The sequence below is a fragment of the Scyliorhinus torazame genome, chromosome 11 (assembly GCF_047496885.1).
Source record: "Scyliorhinus torazame isolate Kashiwa2021f chromosome 11, sScyTor2.1, whole genome shotgun sequence".
NCBI lineage: Eukaryota > Metazoa > Chordata > Chondrichthyes > Carcharhiniformes > Scyliorhinidae > Scyliorhinus > Scyliorhinus torazame.
Window position 1 is genome coordinate 132,496,393 of NC_092717.1, and position 20,170 is coordinate 132,516,562.

The window sequence follows — 20,170 nt, forward strand, 5'->3', positions numbered from 1 at the left end:
CCTGCACACCAACTTTTTGCGACTCGTGCACCAGCACACACCCAGGTCCCTCTGCACAGCAGCATGTTTTAACATCTTACCGTTTAAATAATCCATTCTGCTGTTATTCCTCCCAAAATGGATAGCCTCACACTTGGCAACATTGAATTCCATCTGCCAGACCCTAGCCCATTCACCTAACCTATCCAAATCCTTCTGCAGACTTCCGGTATCCTCTGCACTTTTTGCTTTATTTATGTAGAACTTGCAGCACTGAAATGGGCCTTTCAGCCCAAATGACCCAGACCAGTGCTTGTATGCTCCAAACTAGTCCACTATCTTACTCCTAATTTGATTAACGTATCTTTCAATTAATTTCTCTCGTGTATGTGACTAGGTACCCTTACTTATTTTTGTTCACTTTTCAGCATAGTTTGCTCACTTGCTTGGAGAGGCAAGGCATATGGGGAATTTTAGGGGCAGCATGATAGTACAAGTGGATAGCACTGTGGCTTCACAGCGCCAGGGTCCCAGGTTCGATTCCCTGCTGGGTCACTGTCTGTGCAGAGTCTGCACGTTCTCCCCGTGTCTGCGTGGGTTTCCTCCGGGTGTTCCATTTTCCTCCTACAGTCCAAAAACGTGCAGGATAGGTGGATTGGCCATGATAAATTACCCTTAGTGACCCAAAATAAATAAATGAAGGTTAGGAGGGGTTATTGGGTTACAGGGATAGGGTGGAAGTGAGGGCTTAAGTGGGTCTGTGCAGACTCGATGGGCCGAATGGCCTCTTTCTGCACTATGTTCTGTGTAATTGTCTCCTTAAGCCTAATGCATTTTAGGGCATTCTTTTAGCTGTATAGTTGAAATTGAAGAGCTAGTGTTGAAGCACAGTGTTGGGCCGAATGTTCTCCATTTATGCTGTAATTTTTATTCGTCCAGTGACAATAGCTGAATGTGCCGCAAGCTGTTTTGTGTACAGCAAGAAGCCACAGTCAACAGTGAAATGAACTATTAATTAACTTGTTTATGACATTGACTGGGATGATTATTGTCAAGACACTGCTAGAACCTCTTTTTGATAATATGGGATCTCATGTTTTCTTTGACAGTATAGTACTTCCTTAGTATTGATTGAGGTCTTGGACTCTATTATTTACTTGTCTTTTGACATAAACCTACCATTTTCTCCCATCATTAGCATTGATTCTGGTTAGAAATGGTCTCAGTTGTGTTTGGCATCTTTTCATATTTTGAAAGTTAACAGAAAAAACTTTCTATTGCACGTTATCAAGCAATCTGTTGCCTGGATATAATGTCTACAATTGACTCGATATTTGGTATCCAATTAATGTGACAGTTGACAACAGTTCTGTAGGAGAATAATATGATGGTTTTATTTAAAGGAAGTCAATTTTTATGAGAAAAATATTCAACAATTTCTCTGGGCATTAAGGAAGCACTCTTGTAACTTCAGGTTATGTGCCCTGGAGCGGAGGTTTCCTTCAGGACTGGAATTACCTCGTCCTGCTTCAGTCGTAAAACTTGTAAAGATAAGGTTTTATCAGGAGGTTCAATACTAATTCATCTAAGCCATGTGACTAAAGCAGGTAGGTTGACTGATATTACAGAAAGGTTATTCTCAAGTACAGACTTCGACCTTATTGAAAACTGGTTCCACATATTGAAGATAATCAGCGATGTTGTCCAGTTCAGTACCATTATTTATCTGTTTGGGTGTTTTCACATCAGTCAGCAAGAAAGGGTATCTATTTCTCCAGAAGTAAGTTGCCCTCTGAAGCCTCAATGCTGAAATTGCCTATTGCTTCATTGAGGCTTAGGTTGACACCATTGCAATTTCCCCCAGATGGATGGCTGATCAGTTTGAATGACAGTTCTACATTTACCAGCTTTGTTTATGGAACTAGTTCCCGTGCCATCAGTGTCATCTTCGGCTTTAGTGATGCCTAAGATGTCCAAGCCTTAAATCTCCGCCACACTTTTATGATTTGGGGATGGTGTCCGATCACTTAGAAAGTCGCATCCAGTTTTATTGACTGACTTTGTTGCATTCATATTTGTATTTTGAAACAAACAGTTGAGAAATCTTAAATTAATTACCTCAGGACCACTCTTCCTCATACTTGTGCTATGTAAATTGCAAACTAAAGTTTGTTCCTGTTTTGCCTCTTAATTTTTGATCAATTAGAATAGAACTGTTGGTTCGAAAAATTAAAAAACCCAAGTTGCCTTCTAATGTATGGATTAAAAAAATTATGAATTAATAATGTGGGGATTCCATTGCATCGAAGAGTGAGGAAAACTTGGGGGGGGGGGGGGTTTGCCTTGTGATATGAGCTAAGTCTGCACTGCTACCATTTCTTAACAATGAACTTAGACATGAATTTGAGAACAAATTCATGGGTACGTTAATTTAGGGAACATCATGTGATTGGTACAACAGCAAAGATAGCATTCCAAAGGTAGGTAAACTATTATGTGACGTGCAATGAAATAGCTGTCCAAATACAGTTTCGAATGATACACAGTTGTATTTAATATTTATATTTGACACCGTGCTTTTTTTTTTTCAATTATCCTCCACATACCATGGGTAAAATCAGCATTCTGGGGACATGAGTCCTTTTTAAAGACATTTTTTCAGCCAGAACCATCTAATGTCCCTTTCGCATTCTACAAATATTCTATAATCTTTAATTTTAACTATTGTCTTTATCAGTGTGATGTATAATGCTTTCCCTGGATAGTGCTGGGTCCTGTTACCATTGTGTTTGGGGAGAGACCATGTTGCCTCCAAGGTTTATTAAAGTATATGTTTTATGAGTTGAAGTAATATTTGGATGAAAATCGGACCAATACTTACAATTGGCCTAAATGTGTTTGGCCAGATGTTGCTAGATTTTCCATGTATTTGTATTATTCATTGGAACATCTAGTCTATGTCGCTTAGTAAATTGTATCACAAAAAAATCGTAAAAAGAAACTTTTTTTAAAAAATTGGCTCATCTGGCTTCTCTTACAGTTTGTGTCCTGTAAAACCCATGGTAATTTTCATGTTTCTTTTAAATGGATAACAATCTCATATCTGTTTCTTTCATGTTACGTTCAAATCCTTGATGATAGGCATTAGATATCCTCTTTCTCGGCATTTAGTCAAAAATCTCTTTGAAGATTAGGGCCGGTATTAGGTTTTATTTCACATCACTTAGCAAGTTACAAGATTCTCAATTTAAATAAGTTTGGATAGTCTTAATTTAGTTCCTGTTAGGTTCAGGTCTACTGTAATTAAAAAATAAAGTAAAATATGCTTAGAATTTTCTATGAATTGGTAATCTGAAGTCTATAACAAAGATTGAAAAATAATTGCATTCGTATAGCTGTCTTTCACAGATGTCTTTGAATGTGCGTCTCCAAACATTTCAGAAGAACTATAAAGTCGGGAATAGCAAGGCCATCTATTGAAGCAATAGGTGTTTTTATTTTACAGATAACAAATGGATATACAGGATAACTTGTACCTGAGTCTTACTTAGCTGAACTTCACTTCTCTACTCAAAAACCTAATGAACCGTATTGTGCTACCTTATATTAGCGGGCAGTATTGGCTTTTTGGTCAGCTTTTTGTTTCTGAATGCTCGTGAACAAGCTTTCTCTGGCAACCTCTCTTTCCGTTTTAACTATTGTGTTTGTATGCTGCTTTATTTTTTTCTTGTCTGATCATGAAGTTGGTGGACTGGCCTGACTCGGTTTGCATACAATAATTCAGTATTAGGCCTGTCAAAACTAGTAACCCTGATCCCTCCACTTGAGATGTGAGTCCCTAGAAATATCTCCTGCTATCCTCTTCTCTAAATGACTGAGAGTCTTTGTTGAATCAGTAAGAGTCATCTGTTAACAGTGATATTCTACAAACTAGTCTGCCTAGCTTTAACGTGCATCTTAAGTGACTAGCCAGCTAACAAACAAGCTCTGTTTGGTGGCTACAGGATATAGCTGGAAATAGAATGATGAACTTGTATGCAATCAGTTAAATTAAAACCACTCATTTGCAAATTCTTTGTGGAAAGTTGGTCCTAATATCTCAAAATATGACTGGACATTCTTTCTGAAATTGGAACTCAAGTATATGGTAAAGTAGAAGAAGCATTCTGATCTAAAAGTGCTCAACACAGAAACTGAACACCAAAAGGGAATAGCATTGACAGACTCCAGTACTGACATTCCTCGCCTTGATGCAAGGATTCAATAAAATAAAATTTATGGAAAAATTGGAGTGTCAAATGAAAGTTCCGAAATTTGATCGAATGTGAAACATCCAAATACATTTTAGATGGTGGTATTGATCTTGGAATAGTTAAATGCTACAACGTTTTTATCAACAGCATCTTTTTGAAGACCAGGTTGAAGGAGTTTGCATCATCTTCAGTGAGAAGGATCCTGTGAATCATCCATGTCATCCTCCTCCTGGAGATCCTCTCAACACAGATGACATTCTTCAGCCAATTTTATGTCACTCCATGATATCAAGAAACAGCTGAGTGCATACGATTCATAGCCTTTCCTGTATCCAGACTGGAGTACTGAAGAACTTGTCCTTCAGACAAGCACCTCTAACCAAGCTGTTCGGTACAGATACAGCACTGTTGCCCGCCTGATAAAGTGAAAGATTGCCCATATAAAGGCAGAACAAATACAGTAGTCCGATTACCAATCCATTAGTCTAATTTCAAAGCAAAGTAATTAAAGGTGTCATCAGCAGTCCTGCAGAATGACACTTAATGGCAATCAGTTCAGATTCTGCTAGAGCACTTGATTCCAGACTTTATTAAAGCATTGGTCCAAACTGTTGTGTATTCATAGTGTTTTTAGTGTTTCCTCAAGGCAGTCTTGTTGCTGAATGGAGAGAACGGTTCCGATGATGTCATTGGCTGTTTGTGCGAGCAAATGGGGCGCCTAAAATTGCAGCCTGTAGTGTTAACATTTAAATAAAGCTCTCCGGTTGAACCTTGAAGGCCTGCAGACTCTATCTTGAATCCAGCACATAAAAACTGGTGCCGGGGTAGGTGAACAGCATTTGTATGCACCGAAGAAATAATGAAAAACATGAAAGCTGATGAGGGGGGAACCAAACAACGGTTTGAACACCATAGGAATCAAAAAATCCACCTGCTCTGAACTCGGTAGCAGTGTGCAACAGGTACCTTGCAACAACAAACTTAGAGCTGGAGGTGTTGCAACACACAAAGGGCAATGAGCTGAGCTCGGGTTGTGCAAAGATGGAGTATGTATACAAAATGATTTGGTGATTTTGTTCAAGCTAATGAAATAGCAGCAGATATGAAAGTCCCAACATTCCTGAACATAGCAAGGTGGGGGGGGTGTTTCACCTCTAGACTCTGGTACAGCTGGAAAAGCCATGCACAAAAACATAAAAAGAAATAGTGGAAACTTTGCATGGCCACTATCTTCAATAGATTTGGTTACCCTGAACAACTGGTGAACGATAATGGACCATAGTTCATATCTCGAGTTCATAACAATAACTTGAAGGAGAACAGAATTGAACACATCCAATCCTCTCCTTATCATCCTTCCACAAATGGGCTTGCAGAATGTTTTGTACCGATGATGAAACATTCGTTAAAGTAACCAGAGAACGAGGCTATCTAAACATTTGAGTCAATTCCTGCTCACGTACAGGAATACTGCGCATTTAACAACCCAAGTTTCTCTGGGGCTGCTGATGGTTAAATGTCAACTACGCACAGCATTCGATTTGCTAAAACCCACCCAAGACAAAACAAATTGTTGAGGAATAAAGTGCAGGATCAGGTTATATGGTGGGAGAACAACACAAAACGTCACCAGGGTCAGGAAGTTCTGGCAAGAAATTATGCCACAAGTGAAACGTGGATTCCCGCCACCATCTTAGCACAGATAGGACCAACCCGACCACCTATACCGTACAATCCCGAGACAATGTAATATGGAGAAGACACGTGGATCAACCTTTGGCCACGAGAACCAATCTGCCAGAGGTAGAACCGACAGTGGGTCCAAATCCAGCTGTGCCAAGAGACGACCTGGACCTTACTGCAAACCTGACTAACGAACCTATTGGGGGGGGAAAACTGCACCTCAATTGCAAATCAAACACCGAGTCAACCTTAGATCACGACATCAACTCCAGTTAAGATAGCTCCTGACGATGCTCACACTGAGCCAAAGACAGCACAGAAGTCACAGCTAGTCCTAAAAAGCATATGCCTGGCGTTCACTGACAACTACACAGAACGATGACCTCTGAAACACCTGACGTATTGTCTGTTATTGTTGATTGTTCATGTTGCTAATTGGTAATATATTGCTTATTGTGTCAGGGACCTCTGATTTAAAGGGGGAGAAAATGTTATGTAATCATAGGTTTTTAGTGTTTCTTCACAAGCAGCCTTGTAATTGAACAGGGCCACTTGAAGAGAACGTTTACCTGACTTCAGCGGCTGTTTGTGCGGGCAAACGGGCAGTCTGTAGTGTTACCATCATCTAAATGAAGCTCCATGTCTTCAGTTGAACCTCAAAGACCTGCAGACTCGATTTTGAATCTATCACCTAAACCTGGAGAACAAAAGTTGCATTCCAGAGATGAGGTGAAAGTGTCAGCTCTTGACATCAAGACAACGCTTAACAAAATGAAATTTAAATGAGTTTAACCATCTCCCCATGACATTCAATGGTATTACCATCACTGAATTCCCCAGGAGTCACCATTGACCAGTAACATAAACATAATGGCCTTGAGCAGATCAAGGTTGGATATTCTGTGACTAGCAACTCCTCTTCACCAAGTCTCTTCTAGATTTCAGGTGTTTGATAGAATACTTTTAAGTTTAAGTTTGAGTTTGCTTCAACAATACTTAGGAACTGCAACACCATCCAGCTCACTTGATTGGCACTCAATCTACCATCTTGGATGTTCACTCTTTCCATCAACAGTACATAGTGGCAGCAATGAGTGCCATCTAAAAGATACACTCCCAACAGCTCACCAAGGCCTCTTCAATATGACATTCCAAACCTAAACCTCTAACTTTGAAAGGATAAGGGCAACAGATGCATGAAAACACCACATTCAAGCTACCCCGTCCTATCTTGGAGCTATCTTTGTTATTCTGTCATTATCGCTGTGTCAACATCCTGGAACTTCCTACCTAATAATAGTGCTGTGGATGTGCCTAAACCATAGGCTGCATCAAGAAGGCAATTACCTTCCACTTTCTTGAGGCTAATCTGGGATGGACAGTAGATACCAATCATGCCAAAATTGCCCAAATCCTCTGAACAAATTTTAAGAAAAGGTAAATGAATCCAACAGGCCAATCCCTTTTTGGTATTGCCAGCTAGATGCGTGTTTTTCATTTATTTGACAAACTTGATGCATTATGTTCTTTGTTCACTCTAATCGTGAGCTGATAGTCTTTGAAAATTGTCGCGAATTGTGTTGCCAAATTTCTACTGTTGTCATTTTCACCTGGTACTGCAGCTATTAAGTTTTTTAAAAATTATTTAACGGGACATGGGTGTTGTTGGCTGGGCCAGCATTTTTATTGCCCAGCACTAATTACCCTTGAGAAGGTCGTGTGAGCTGCTGCCTTGGACCACTGTTGTCAATATGATGTAGGTACACCCACTGTGCTGTTAGGAAAGGAGTTCAGGATTTTGACCCAGTGACAGTGGAGGAACAGTTAGTATAGTTCCAAGTAAAGAGTGTACATAGAACGATACAGCGCAGTACAGGCCCTTCGGCCCACGATGTTGCACCGACATGGGAAGCCAAAAACCAAAAGCCATCTAACCTACACTATGCCATTATCATCCATATGCTTATCCAATAAACTTTTAAATGCCCTCAATGTTGGCGAGTTCGGTTGGAGGAGAACTTGCAGGTGATGGTGTTCCCTCGAATCCTTCTAGGTGATCCTTCTCAGTGGTAGAGGCTACAGATTTTGAAATGCAGTAGACTATGCCAGTAACTAGTGATTTCCTTCACATTCCATTTATATTGACTGTATTAAGTGCTTGCTGAATGGTACGTAATATCAGTTTTGTTGCTCACCTCTTGAGTGAAGGTAGAAAGAATATTGTGAGTTTTTAAAAAATGGTTTTGCATTTTTATAAAGCTTTTTCACAATAACCAGATGGTGGCAAACACTTTGCAGCCAAATATTTATGAGGTGCCATCACTGTTATAATGACCCACTGGTTAGGAGATGGCAATCTTATGCCTGATACCAAAACTTGGTCATAGCAAGAGACCTAAAGGACAGTGGAAATGTTTTAGGGCTGTCCTTGTGGCATCTTTGAAGAGGTCAAACATTCCAGCTGACTTGTGGGGGACCCTGGCCAAAATGGAGAAAGGAAGGGTCATTCGGGAAGCTGCTGAACACGTAGAGACTTTGCCTGGAACATGCAGAGACAAAGTCAAAGAATTGGAGGGAGTTCACAAACCTCGAAACAATCCATCTATTTCAAGTCCGCCTGTGTCCGAGTCTGCAAATCACACTTGGACTCCTCAATCGCTTCTGAACCCATTGGACAGAAATGGAAGCAAGTCGTCCTCGATCCCGAGGGATTACCTAAGAGGAGGGATTTTCCTGAGATAGAAGCATGAAACTTGTGGGGTTAACCTGTGTCTTGACATAGAATCATAGAATTTACAGTGCAGAAGGAGGCCATTTGGCCCATCGAGTCTGCACTGGCTCTTGGAAAGAGCACCCTACTTCAGCCCATCAATGGAAAATAATTCTTGTAGCATCACTGTCATATGACCAACCATCGACATCTCATGAAAATGATAGTACATTGTTAAAAGTTCACGGTATAAACAGGTTATGTTCTTTTAGTTTTTTAAAAGTCTTCCAGAAGTATGAGCAATCTTCGAGTGATGACCTGCTTATCTCGTGAAATTTCAGATCTGAAGAACTTGTGCCTTAATGGCATGAATATCGTCAAAGTTAATAATTTACAAGTCTGAGTGACCATGCAACCTGACATTAAAGGAGGCTGAGGACTATACCAAAAGATTTTGACTAGTACTTTGGAATCCACCACATTTTTGCACTATTTTACCAACATCTCTGAATGTGAAATGAAATGCAGTTTCCACCATGTGGATACCAGGAGTTTTCCGTTGCAGTGCACATAAAATTTAGGTTATTCAGGATGCCCCTTGATGACCTGTGAGAAGAAAAACTGAAGATAAAATATGTGACCAATCAAATAGTTGATAGCATTTTGAATGGCAACCAGTTGGCAGCATAGCAGAATAAAATGAGAATCCACATATGCAAGAACTACAAACAGAATATTTCAACAATTATGTCACTGAAATCCAGCCACACGAGTGATCACTACATTCAAGAGGCTTGATTTTCTTACATAAATGTAGTGTGTCTGAGCTGTTTCAGTGTCTAATGATAAATTAGTTATTACTACAAGGGGGCAGTACTTTACAAAGTCTATATCGTGGTATGTGGAGGATAACAAAGGGAGGTGCCATATTTCTCATTCCTCAAATTAAGACATATCAGATTTTGTTCTTTACAGTTTAGGGTTTTATATTTTCTGCATCTAGTGTCATACGCCCATAATTTCATACATGTCAACCTGTAAGTCTTTGAAACACAATCCTAAAATATTAACTAGGCTAAACTTTCAATTAATCATTCTGAACAGTTAACATTTAATTATTTCAGATGTTGTCAATTTTTTGTTCACTGGGTGGTGGGGAAGACGCACTTTTGTTCACTTGCCACATCTCGATGAAAATTAAAAAGATGATTGAATAGGGACACAACTTATATTTTACATAAATGTCATGCAGTTCTGGCTGAAAGTCTTAGAGTTTTGTTTTTATTTTTTCATTGGCGTTTGCTGACCTTAGCCATGGTATGTTCAGGATAACTTGGGAGTGAGGACTACTTCTTGTAAAGGTAAGTAATTAAAGTTTCCAGCTTTTTAAAAATATGTAATTACAGCTCATCTACGGTTATTAATCAAGAGCTTACTAGGCTAACAGCTTGCTCCTTTTTTTTGCAGCCCTTGCCATGTCACCAGTGTATTAAAAAAAAAAATAGGTTATTTAATTTTCCTGCGTTTATTGCCCTCCTATAGGGAAGTGATTTGCCTCCACTTGGTGTTTCTTGTAGCACAGGTGACTTTGGTGAGTCACTGTATGGAATTTGCAGATATGATACATTTCTTATTTTGGGCAGTTTTTCTATACTTTTTATGTCTTAAAAGAGTTTGAAAATGGTGTCAGAATAAAGTTTATTTTTCTAAATGGTTTTTTGTAGTTATGTCTTGACTTTTTATTTTCGACAACAGCAGGTGAATGGGCCAAGGCATTTTTTCCATAATGCTATTTTTTTTCAAAAACCTGCTATGAAAACTGTGTTTATTTGAAATGTTTGGCTATTGTAATGAACATAATTGACACATGAAAACATTCAGTTATGTTTGAGCTAATTTTCTGTTTCTTGTTCATTTCCCTTAAAGGATTCCGACATTGTGTGACTTTGAGCCTTTACACCAGCATATTCAAATTCTTCGCAATTTGGTCAAAGCTGCTCAGAGTTTGGATGAAATGTCACAAACTATCACTGACTTACTGACTGAGCAAAAGGTAATATTTCATTTAATTGGTGCTAATTTAATTTGCTAGTTTTTAGTCACGGCAAAAAAATTAAATACTAACAAACGACCATATCAAACCTATTTTTAACCAATGTTTGAATACTTGCATTAATGCATTGGAAAATAAGAGATATTTATATCCATTAATGGGGGGAAAATCAATTTATCTTGCGAATTGTCTTTTCCAAATTTAATGCAAGGCTTAACCATTAAAAATTCCAATGTGGTTGAGTATTCTTGACGGTTCAGTAATTATGTAATGTTGCTACTTCTAATCCGCAATCTTGACAAATTACCAGTGCAATACTTGGTAATTTACTGGTTTTATATTTACTGGTTTAGGGTTTAGTTAATTGAAGGATTTTTAAAGACTGTTCGCATCCTTTTGTCCTGCATAATAAGATAGGTGCAGCTAATACGAGTACACTATCTAAAGTGATCATTAATGAAAGGGAATGGTGCACTTCATCTAGTGTTTGCATCAAAGGCCATGAGTTAGCTGGATGCAGAGTTAAGCAACCTGTACAAATCATCACAATTGCAAATTAATTACAGCACAGAAACAGGCCATTTGGCCCAAAAGATCCATACTGGTATTTATGCTCCTTATGAGCCTCCTCCCACCCTTTTTCATCGCACTCATCATCATATGCTTCTATTCCTTACTCTATCTCAGGCTCATCCATCTTTCCCTCTAAATGCATCTATATTATTCATCTCAACTGCTCCTTTAGTACTGAGTTTTGCTTCTAATCACTCACTAAGTAAAGATGTTTCACCCGAATTCTTTGTTGTGGTTAGCTTATACCTAAGGCCCCTAGTTCAGGTCTTGCTGGCAAGTGGATTTAACTTTCCTGTATCTGCCATACCAAACCCTTTCATAATGTAATATATGTGTACTGAGCAGGCCACCCCCCAGTCTTTTTTCCAGTCTTTCCAATCTTTCCTGATAGACAGAACAACTCATTTGTGATCTTCTTAAGACTGGCCACTCGAATGGTCGTCTTAAGCCACTCTCCCCTGCTTCCTTCACCCCCACCTCTAGCAATATAAGATGCGCTTGTGGACTTTTTTGAGACCATTTGATCAGCTAACTACCGTTTCCTCCTCTTTCCTGAAACCCACTGGCTCTTAACTTTCTCTACGGTTATGCTACTTTCCAGCTTTGATATTGCATCTTTCTCTGATTTGTCTCCTATCTCTACACATGATATGCCCTCCAAGCACTTCCTATCCTTGAGGTCCATATCCTCATCTCTAGACCACATTCCTAATCAACTCCCTGTCTGGCTCTTGTGTTAGCTGATGTTAATGGTTCTCTTTCTTCAAGCTCTATTCTTCTCTCTTTGAAATCTGCTGTTAGCACCTCTCGCCTCAAAGAAAACTCTTAACTCCTCCATCATTGCAAACTCAACCCCATCTTCAATCCTTGAACATGTTATTACTTCCCAAATCTGTGCCCCTATTTTTTTGAAACTCTTTGTTTGAATCTCTGAAATCTAGATGGGTGTGGCTATCTGAAATTGGATTTCCGTTGTATCTAAACCGTTCGTATCAAAGTGACAAATTATTTCTTAGTTGACTGTGACAGAGGTAACCAACCCCTTCTCGTCCTCCTTGATCTATCTGCAGTCTTTGACACAGTCAACCACAAGAACTTCAATGTCTCTCCATTGTAGTCGGGCTGAGTTGGATTCACTTAACCTCATTTCATTTGTACCTATCCTGATGTAATCAGGAAATAGTGTGTAATAGCATCCCTTCTCATTCTCTCACCATTGTCTCTGGTGACCCCTAAGGGTCATATCCTTGGTTGGTTTATTTATTTATTATTTATGTGCTGTCCCTTGTGACATCATCCAAAATCATGGGATTCATTTCTATATGATACTGAGTTCTGCCTCTCCTCAACCTCTTTTTGCCTCCTCCTCTGTCTCTGAATTGTTTGACTACTTGACTGCCAATGTTGGCACAGTTAAAATTTCCTATTAGGAAGGTAGAAACCATTGTCTTGTTCCCTGACACAAACTCCAACCTCTCACCACTAACCCGATCCTTATCACTGGCAAATGTTTGAAACTGAACCAGACTGTTGGCTAGTGTTACTCTTGACCCTGAGATTAACTTCCTACCACGCAACCACATCATCCCCAAGACAGTCTATTTTCACCTCTGCAATGTTGCCCAATGTTAGTCTCTGCTGCTGAAACCTGCATTGCAGCCTCCAGTAATTCTAGCTTTGATTATTCGTGGCCAATCTCTAACATATTACCCTCTGCAAAACATGAGGTCATTCGAAACTCTGTTGCCCATTGGCAAAAACGCAAGGCTACTGTGGATGATCTATTTCCACTCTTAAAAAAGTTTTTATTTGGATTGTATTGTTTTAGTTCTGTCAGCAACAGCACTTTGAAGATGAGGGTAAAGAGAAACAAAGGGTTCACAGTTTTCCCCAAAAATAAAGGAGATTGAAAGGAATTTAAACTAGGCTTATGTGAGCCTGTTTCTTGATTTTCTATTTGCTTTTGAAACTGCCACTGTTTATAGTCTTGGAAAGTCAGTGTCATGGGAATGTCACTTTAAGAAATAATTGTCTTCTCAAGTGGCTGCAGTGTGTGGGTGGAGCTGGGCTCCTGCTCTGCTTTTTACTTTCGTATTGAGCTGGAAGCTGTTTCTGGCTCTTGAGTTTTAGTTTCATTTTCAGTTGGGAGAGCTGCATTCAAACCAAGGTGGTGTATTTTGGCCTCTCTGCAAGCTGAAGAATGTCGCAAGATCACTTGATTTCAAAGTAATACCTATTTCTGCAAGGAATGCAAACCTACTGTCTTTGTTAAAAAGGGTCTTTGACTTATGGATGTTGTTAGGAAAGTTACTAAGGGTTACCTAGAGTATTGTATCTTTGGGGGGGGGGGGCGGGATCAGTGTTGGTAGTTGATCAGATGTTTACTGTGTGTTTATACAAATGTTAACTGGATTCATAGAATAAACATTGTTTTTGTTTAAAAATACTTTAGATCTCTGTTGCATCACACCTGTAAAGTGGGCCCTTGTGCTCCCCATAACCAAAATATATTAAAAGTTGTGGGTCAGGTGAACTCCATGATATACTTTGGCGTTCTCTAAACCATGGTCCATAATATCAGGTAGACTTCTCCAGCCACTAAAAGAATGTTTTGCTTTTAACACTTGATGGACTTGCACGGTTGCACATGGATAGTTAAGTCCATGTTTTATTTTGGCTCCAACAAAGTTAAGAGATGAATAACTTGACAGATAGTGAGGGAGAGAAGATGGGGTAAGGCAGGGTAAAAAGTGGGGTTGGTAGATTTCAGAGAGCCACGTGCAGTGTAGTTAGGGGGTGTGTGGGGAAAAGGATGAAGAATGAAGGAAAATAAAGAGTGGAGAGAGAAATAAGAGGGGGGAATTGGGATAGGGTATACAGTGACTTTACTAAATTGCAGCTGGTGTGAAACTACTGTTTCGCTTATGCTTTTTCTTATGTTTACAGGTGTCCCTTGATCAACCTACTTTAACAACAGCAACAACGCACAGGCTGGAAAACACAATTGGGACAAAAACTACTTCTTCTAGAGCCACATCTACACTTAGCCTTCAGGGTCCAATCTGTCCATCTGCTAATGTTCCTGCCTCATTAGAAGAGTTATCCCCTGATAGTATTGATGCTCATACGTTTGATTTTGAAACTATTCCTCATCCAAATTTAGAACAAGTTCTGAAACAAGGATCTATAGATATGGACTCTTTGGCAGAAAGCCCAGAGTCTGATTTTGTATCAGCTGTAAATGAATTTATGATTGAGGAGAACTCAATCTCACCCAACTTGAATAGTGATCCGCAAAGTCCCGAAATGATGCTAGAATCATTATATTCTTCAGTTATTAATGCTATCGATAATAGACGTATGCAAGATACAACTTTTGGTGCAAATGAGGACTCTAAAGAAGTTGCAACTCTAAAAGTGCATATAGAGAAATACAGGCTTATCACTGAAATGTCTCAGATGCATTTTACAAACATTAAGAAAGACCTTACCCATTTCAGAGCACTTGTTCAGAAAGAGCAGTGTGATTTTAGTAGTTCCATGAAAAATGTGAGTGAAGAATTGAGAAGCATAATAGAAACTGTAAAATGTAGGGTTGAAGCGGGAGCAAAGGAAAATTATCAACAAAAATTAGAGATTTTGAGGAAGGATCATGAAGATCAAATAGACAAATGGAATGTCGAGGTGGTCACTGCTCAGCAAAGTGCAGAAAAGCTAATAAAGGATTTGTTGGAACTTGAAAATGGTATAAAAGAGAAGGATTATGAGATTTCTACGACAAGGACTAAAAATGAAACCCTCTTGTGTTTACATGTGAGTAAAGATAAGGAAATACATGATTTGGTGGAATATCGAAAAAAACAAGAGTCAGAAATCCAAGAACTCAAACAATCGAAAGAGAGTTTATTGGAAGAATTAAACAGACTAAACATAAAGGCTGATCAGAAGATGGAATGTTTAAGAGAAGAACTTCAGGTTCTTGAACAAAATCATCTGAAGGATCTTGAAGATGACCTAAAAGCCAGGCATCAACAGGAGATGGAAAGGTTGGTGGGTGATCACAGTAGTCAGCAAGAACAAATTTTAAGGGAAAATGAAGCAAGGTTGGATCATTTGCAGCAATCTCTTTCAATAAAGCTCCAGGAGCGGGAACAAGAAATGAATGAACTTAAAGTTAAAGTATCCGAACTTTCTGACTTTAGGTGCAAGCTGGAAGTTGAATTGGCTTTGAAGGAAACTGAAATTGAGGAAATAAAACAGTGTTTAAAAGAGAGTCAAGTCCAACAAGAGGAGATCACAAAATGTCATGTCATGAAAGAAACTGAGAAATGTAGTAAAGAGATAACTGACTTGAAACACCAGCTTCAGCTTAAACTTGAGGAGTATAAGGTGGGGCTTGCAGAAGAAAGAACACTGATGACTATTGAAAAAGATCAGTGCATTTCTGAGCTATTAAACAGGCAAGAAGAGGAGAAGTCCCTACTTAAAGCAGAGCTAAGTAAATTTGATACAGTGAGTCAGCAAGCACTCGATGTAGAAGTAACATTAAAGGGCCAAGTTAAAGAACTCAGCACAAAGTTGGAAGAATGTTTGAAAACAATAGAAACCCAAAAGGAGGACATGGTATCTGAAAAACAGAGAATTTTCTTTGAATTAGAAGCAAAATATGAAGCGACTATTCGTGGTCTTCAGGAGGAGAAGGAACAACTAAATATGTTGAGTCAGGAGAGAGGGGAATTTGTTGGAGTTAAAATGCACGAGGATTGTGAACGGAAAAGACGAGCGCTAGAGCAAGAATTGCTAATTAAAAATCAACAGCTTGAAAGTCAATTTGAAGAACAAAATAGAACTGAGAGGTATGTGAAGTTCCTTTGTCTTTATAAGTCTTCAATTAGTGAAGTGATGAGTCTCAAGACATCCTAAGATTTATTTTTCCCCTTTGTTGTTCCCAGTTCTTCATCTTTTGTTTTCATCCCACTTGCTTTTCCTATTGGAAAAGCAAAAAACACGTAGTTCAATTCTTTATCTGTACACTGTTAAATACTTTTTCTCAAGTGCTTAAATGCATTTACTGATAAGAAAATGTGGAGATATGAATATAAATGTGCCTATATGATTAATATGTTACATAAAACTGTTACTGTCCTCTCCAGTCAGCAGTTCTTCCTGGTAAGAATTGAGTAACTAAGGTTTGGGTGTGTGAGATATTGAACATTCATTTCCTCCTGTGTTCCAGATTTCTTTAACAAGAACATGGGGGGGTGTGGGGTGATGGTTAAAATCCTGCTTATTCAGCTTGCGAAAACTTGCTGCTATAATAGTGCTCTCTATTAGACCATATAAAACAAACATTTTAATTCCAGTTGTGATTTTTGTTTATACCTTTCATAACCAGTGAAAACTCATTCCAGAGAGACACAGCAAGGTACAACAGGAGTCATATTCTCACTAAGGTCACAATGGAACAAGCCATTGGCTTTCTCAGAATGAGGTTCTGTTTCCTTGACTGATCTGGAGGAATCCTTCAATATGCCCTGGCAAGATTGATCAGAATTATAGTTGTCTGCTGTTCAACATGATGCTGCATGGAGTTTTGGAGCTGGGGCCAGAGGAAGGTGAAGAGTTCCCGGCATCTAAGAGCATGGACAAGGCCTCACTTTACCATTTCATGATGGCACCATGCTGCTTTTGTTCTGTTGCACTAAAGTGTCAGCTATGATTTTGTGATCAAGTCTGAGGCTGGCGAGAGTGGGGGGTTTTCAAGTGTTTTTATTGGATTTTCACATTTTGAATTTCACAATTCGTATGTTACACTTTACGTAACCGTGTTGACCAGAGAAAAAAAATTAGCAAGAAATAAAAGAAGGTACAAAGACGGGCAGAAGTCAGTACAGATATTTACATACAATTGCTTTCCCTCCTGCTGTGGCTGTGAGGCCCCTTTGAATAGCGTGCCTTTATTGCAGTTCCTAGTTTGGCCCAGGTGTGTATTAACAGATGTCTGTCTACAATTTTAGTCCCTTGTCCCTCTTGTTTTCCTGCCATGTCTTCTTCTCTTCCCCCCCCCCCCCCCTTTCCTTTTCATCTTTATCCCATGACTTGCTTGTGTCTCCTCCCTCCTCTCCCTTAGTCTATTGGGTGCTGGCTGCAAACAGATCTTGGAACAAGTTGATGAACCGCTTCCTCCAAAGTTGCCAAATTATGCCAGGTTAGGCAGTCAGTCTGCAGCTTTAGGTGGTGCTGCCGATCACCAGCCGAGCAGGATTTTCCAGCGGGCGATCAGGGAGGCAAAGGCTTGGGCATCGGCCCTCTTCCCATGGAGTTCTGGCTGATCTGAGACTCCGAAGACCGTCATCTTTGATCATGGCTCCAACCTCACTCCCACAACCCTGGACATTGTCTCAAAAAGGTTGTCCAGTACCCGCAAGTCTGGGGCAGGCCCAAAACATGTGTGTATGTTTGGCCAGGCCTCCCTGCATCATTCACATGTGTCCTCCACCTCTGGAAAGAACCTGCTCATTTGGGTCCTGATTAGGTGCACTCTGTGCATTTGAAAGTGGAGTTCGCCCTGTCCAGAGTCCTCGTCCTATTTCTATGCGTAGTTACTCCTCCCATTTTTCCCTTGTCTCATCTAGTGGGTAGTGTACCTCCAACAGTTGCCAGTACAGGTCCCCACAGTTTCCCTTTCCTAGGTCGCCCGTGTTCTTCGACTAATGAATGTCCTGGTATCTGGGGGTAGTCGTTGTTTCGTTATGGAGGAGGATTTTGACCTGTATGTGTCTTAGCTCACTTCCTTTTGGCAATTGAACGTCTCCATGAGTTTCTCCAGGGTGGCTACTCTGTCTTTCGTGTACAGGTTCCTAACCGTCAGTGTCCCTTAATCCTGTCTCCACCTTTTGAAGGTGACATCCATTATTGCGGGAGTAAACCTTTGGTTCTTGCAGATGGGAGACATAGTGGACATTTCCATTAGGCCGAAATGTTGCCTCATTTGGTACCATGTCCGGTGCATAGCTCCTACCACTGGACTTCTTGAGTGCTTGATCGGGGGGAATAGGAGTGCAGTCTTTGCCTCCCTGAGTCCCCCTCGGGGTCTCGGAGATGTAAAGCCCTCGGTACAAGGTTGCAAAGGCCTTGTTGACCCTTTCCGGTATGGCGACTAGCCTGCTGCTCCTGTCTTTAAGCTGCGCTATTTCGCTTGTGGATGCCTGCTTTCGCAGCTGGTGGGCCAGCAGGCAGCTTGCTTTGTCTCTGTGTTCGTAGAAGGTCCCCCTTGTTTGGGGAGCTGGTGCGCTGCTCTTCCAACCAATTTGCCCAGCAGCTACGTCTTTTCCAGCTGCTTGCAAGGTGACCAGCATCTCTGCTACTGCCACGTTCACCGTCACTATCATTTCAAGTTTGATGGCAGCCTTGGAACTTTTGGAGTTCCTGTGTAAAGAATTCCCTCCATTCGTTCATCGGGGGGGGTAGCCCGGCATATGCTCTGGCGGTCCATCCTGTTTGGGTGTGGCCAGAACCTCATCACCCCGCATGTTCGTCATTGCCTCAGTCTTTCTGTCCCAGCTTTTACTGCCTCTGCCGTCTCTTCAGCTCCTCAGTTTTTTGTTGCCTGCCATGTTTCTTTCATTGTGGTGCTGTTGGAGGAGGATTTTTTTTTTCTGGGTTCGGGAGACTATTTTTGGTTAAAAGTGCCTAATTTTGAGTTTCCAAGAGGAGAGTCCCCTTTCGTGCGTCCACGCAGCGCATCCCTGCCACTAGAAGTTGGCGAGAGTATCAACCATAAGCATGATTGATACTGCTAGGAACTAACTTCAAAATCAAATATGTGGTTCACTTTTTATCACATCCTTATAGTGTCTCAAAGCACTTCATATAAGGAATTCTTTTTGAAATGTAGCCACTGTTGTTTTGGAACCAGATGGTTCAGGATAATGGAGTCTCCGGTGCTGCCACAGTACACGCTGTTAAAATGTATTGGCCTTCAGGATTGTAAGGTTTGCATTTTTTTATATACAACTGTTCATGGAGGAAAAATGTTAGATTGCTCAGCTTGTATGTAACCTTTCCTGTTTGAAACTGAACCACTGCACACAAAGCTACCTCTTGGTGTTGTATTTGGTTATTTAACTTGTTGCAACGTGTCGATGTTTTTTCCTGGAGAAAAGCTCTTGCTTTTCTTAAAGTCTTTGTTTCTTTTGCTCCAAAGAACTAAAGACATGATTTCCCAAACTGTATGTATGTACACCACCTGATGTATGTATGATGCCAGTTTCTATGATTCACTCTATCTAAAGTTAAGCAGTGTAGGTTAGCAAGAAAATGTATTGCATTTTGTGAAACAGAAATATGAGAAGTCCAAGTATGGTTTTCCAAAAAAGTTGTGAATTTTTATTTCTTGTCTTTTACTCCTTGTCCCATAAAAATATTTTAATACAGGAAAGTTCCGCTTTCATCCATATCAGTGAGTTGGAGTCCTCCACCTAGCGCCATTGTTGACCTTACAGGGAAATTTCAAGAAGAGAAGGCCAACCTCCTAGACCAATTAGAAAAAAGGACTGAAGAACTTCAAAGCCTTAAAACTTCACTGATAGCTGAACAACAGGTAGATTCTCCAATGTCGTCTATTTTATAAATTCTATTTTTGTTACAGAAAATTGTTCAGTTTTAAATATTCTAAGTTCGTATGGTGTCATCTACGACACAATTGATCCTCTCATCCTGAGTCAGAATGTTGTAGATTCAAATCCCAATTTAAAGTTATAAGCATATAATGTAGACTGACAGTCCAGTTCAAAAATTAAGCTGTTCTACACTGTCCGATGTGCTGGGTAGAACTTAAAAGTTTGATGCAGGTCCCGCCCACCATTTTGGGAACCTGTGTATCGGAGGGGAAGGCCTGTTTGAATTAATACCAGCGTC

General features: G+C 40.0%; 1 protein-coding gene across 3 annotated transcripts in view; it reads left to right on the forward strand.

The window, feature by feature from the left end:
• rb1cc1 (RB1-inducible coiled-coil 1) overlaps window positions 1-20,170 on the forward strand; it is a 250,378-nt gene that overhangs the window by 116,556 nt on the left and 113,652 nt on the right. For all 3 annotated transcript variants that reach the window (XM_072467777.1, XM_072467778.1, XM_072467779.1), the window contains 3 exons: window positions 10,552-10,678; window positions 14,198-16,107; window positions 19,688-19,853. In XM_072467777.1, the coding sequence (XP_072323878.1) occupies window positions 10,552-10,678; window positions 14,198-16,107; window positions 19,688-19,853 (2,203 nt within the window). The remainder of the gene's footprint in view (window positions 1-10,551; window positions 10,679-14,197; window positions 16,108-19,687; window positions 19,854-20,170) is intronic.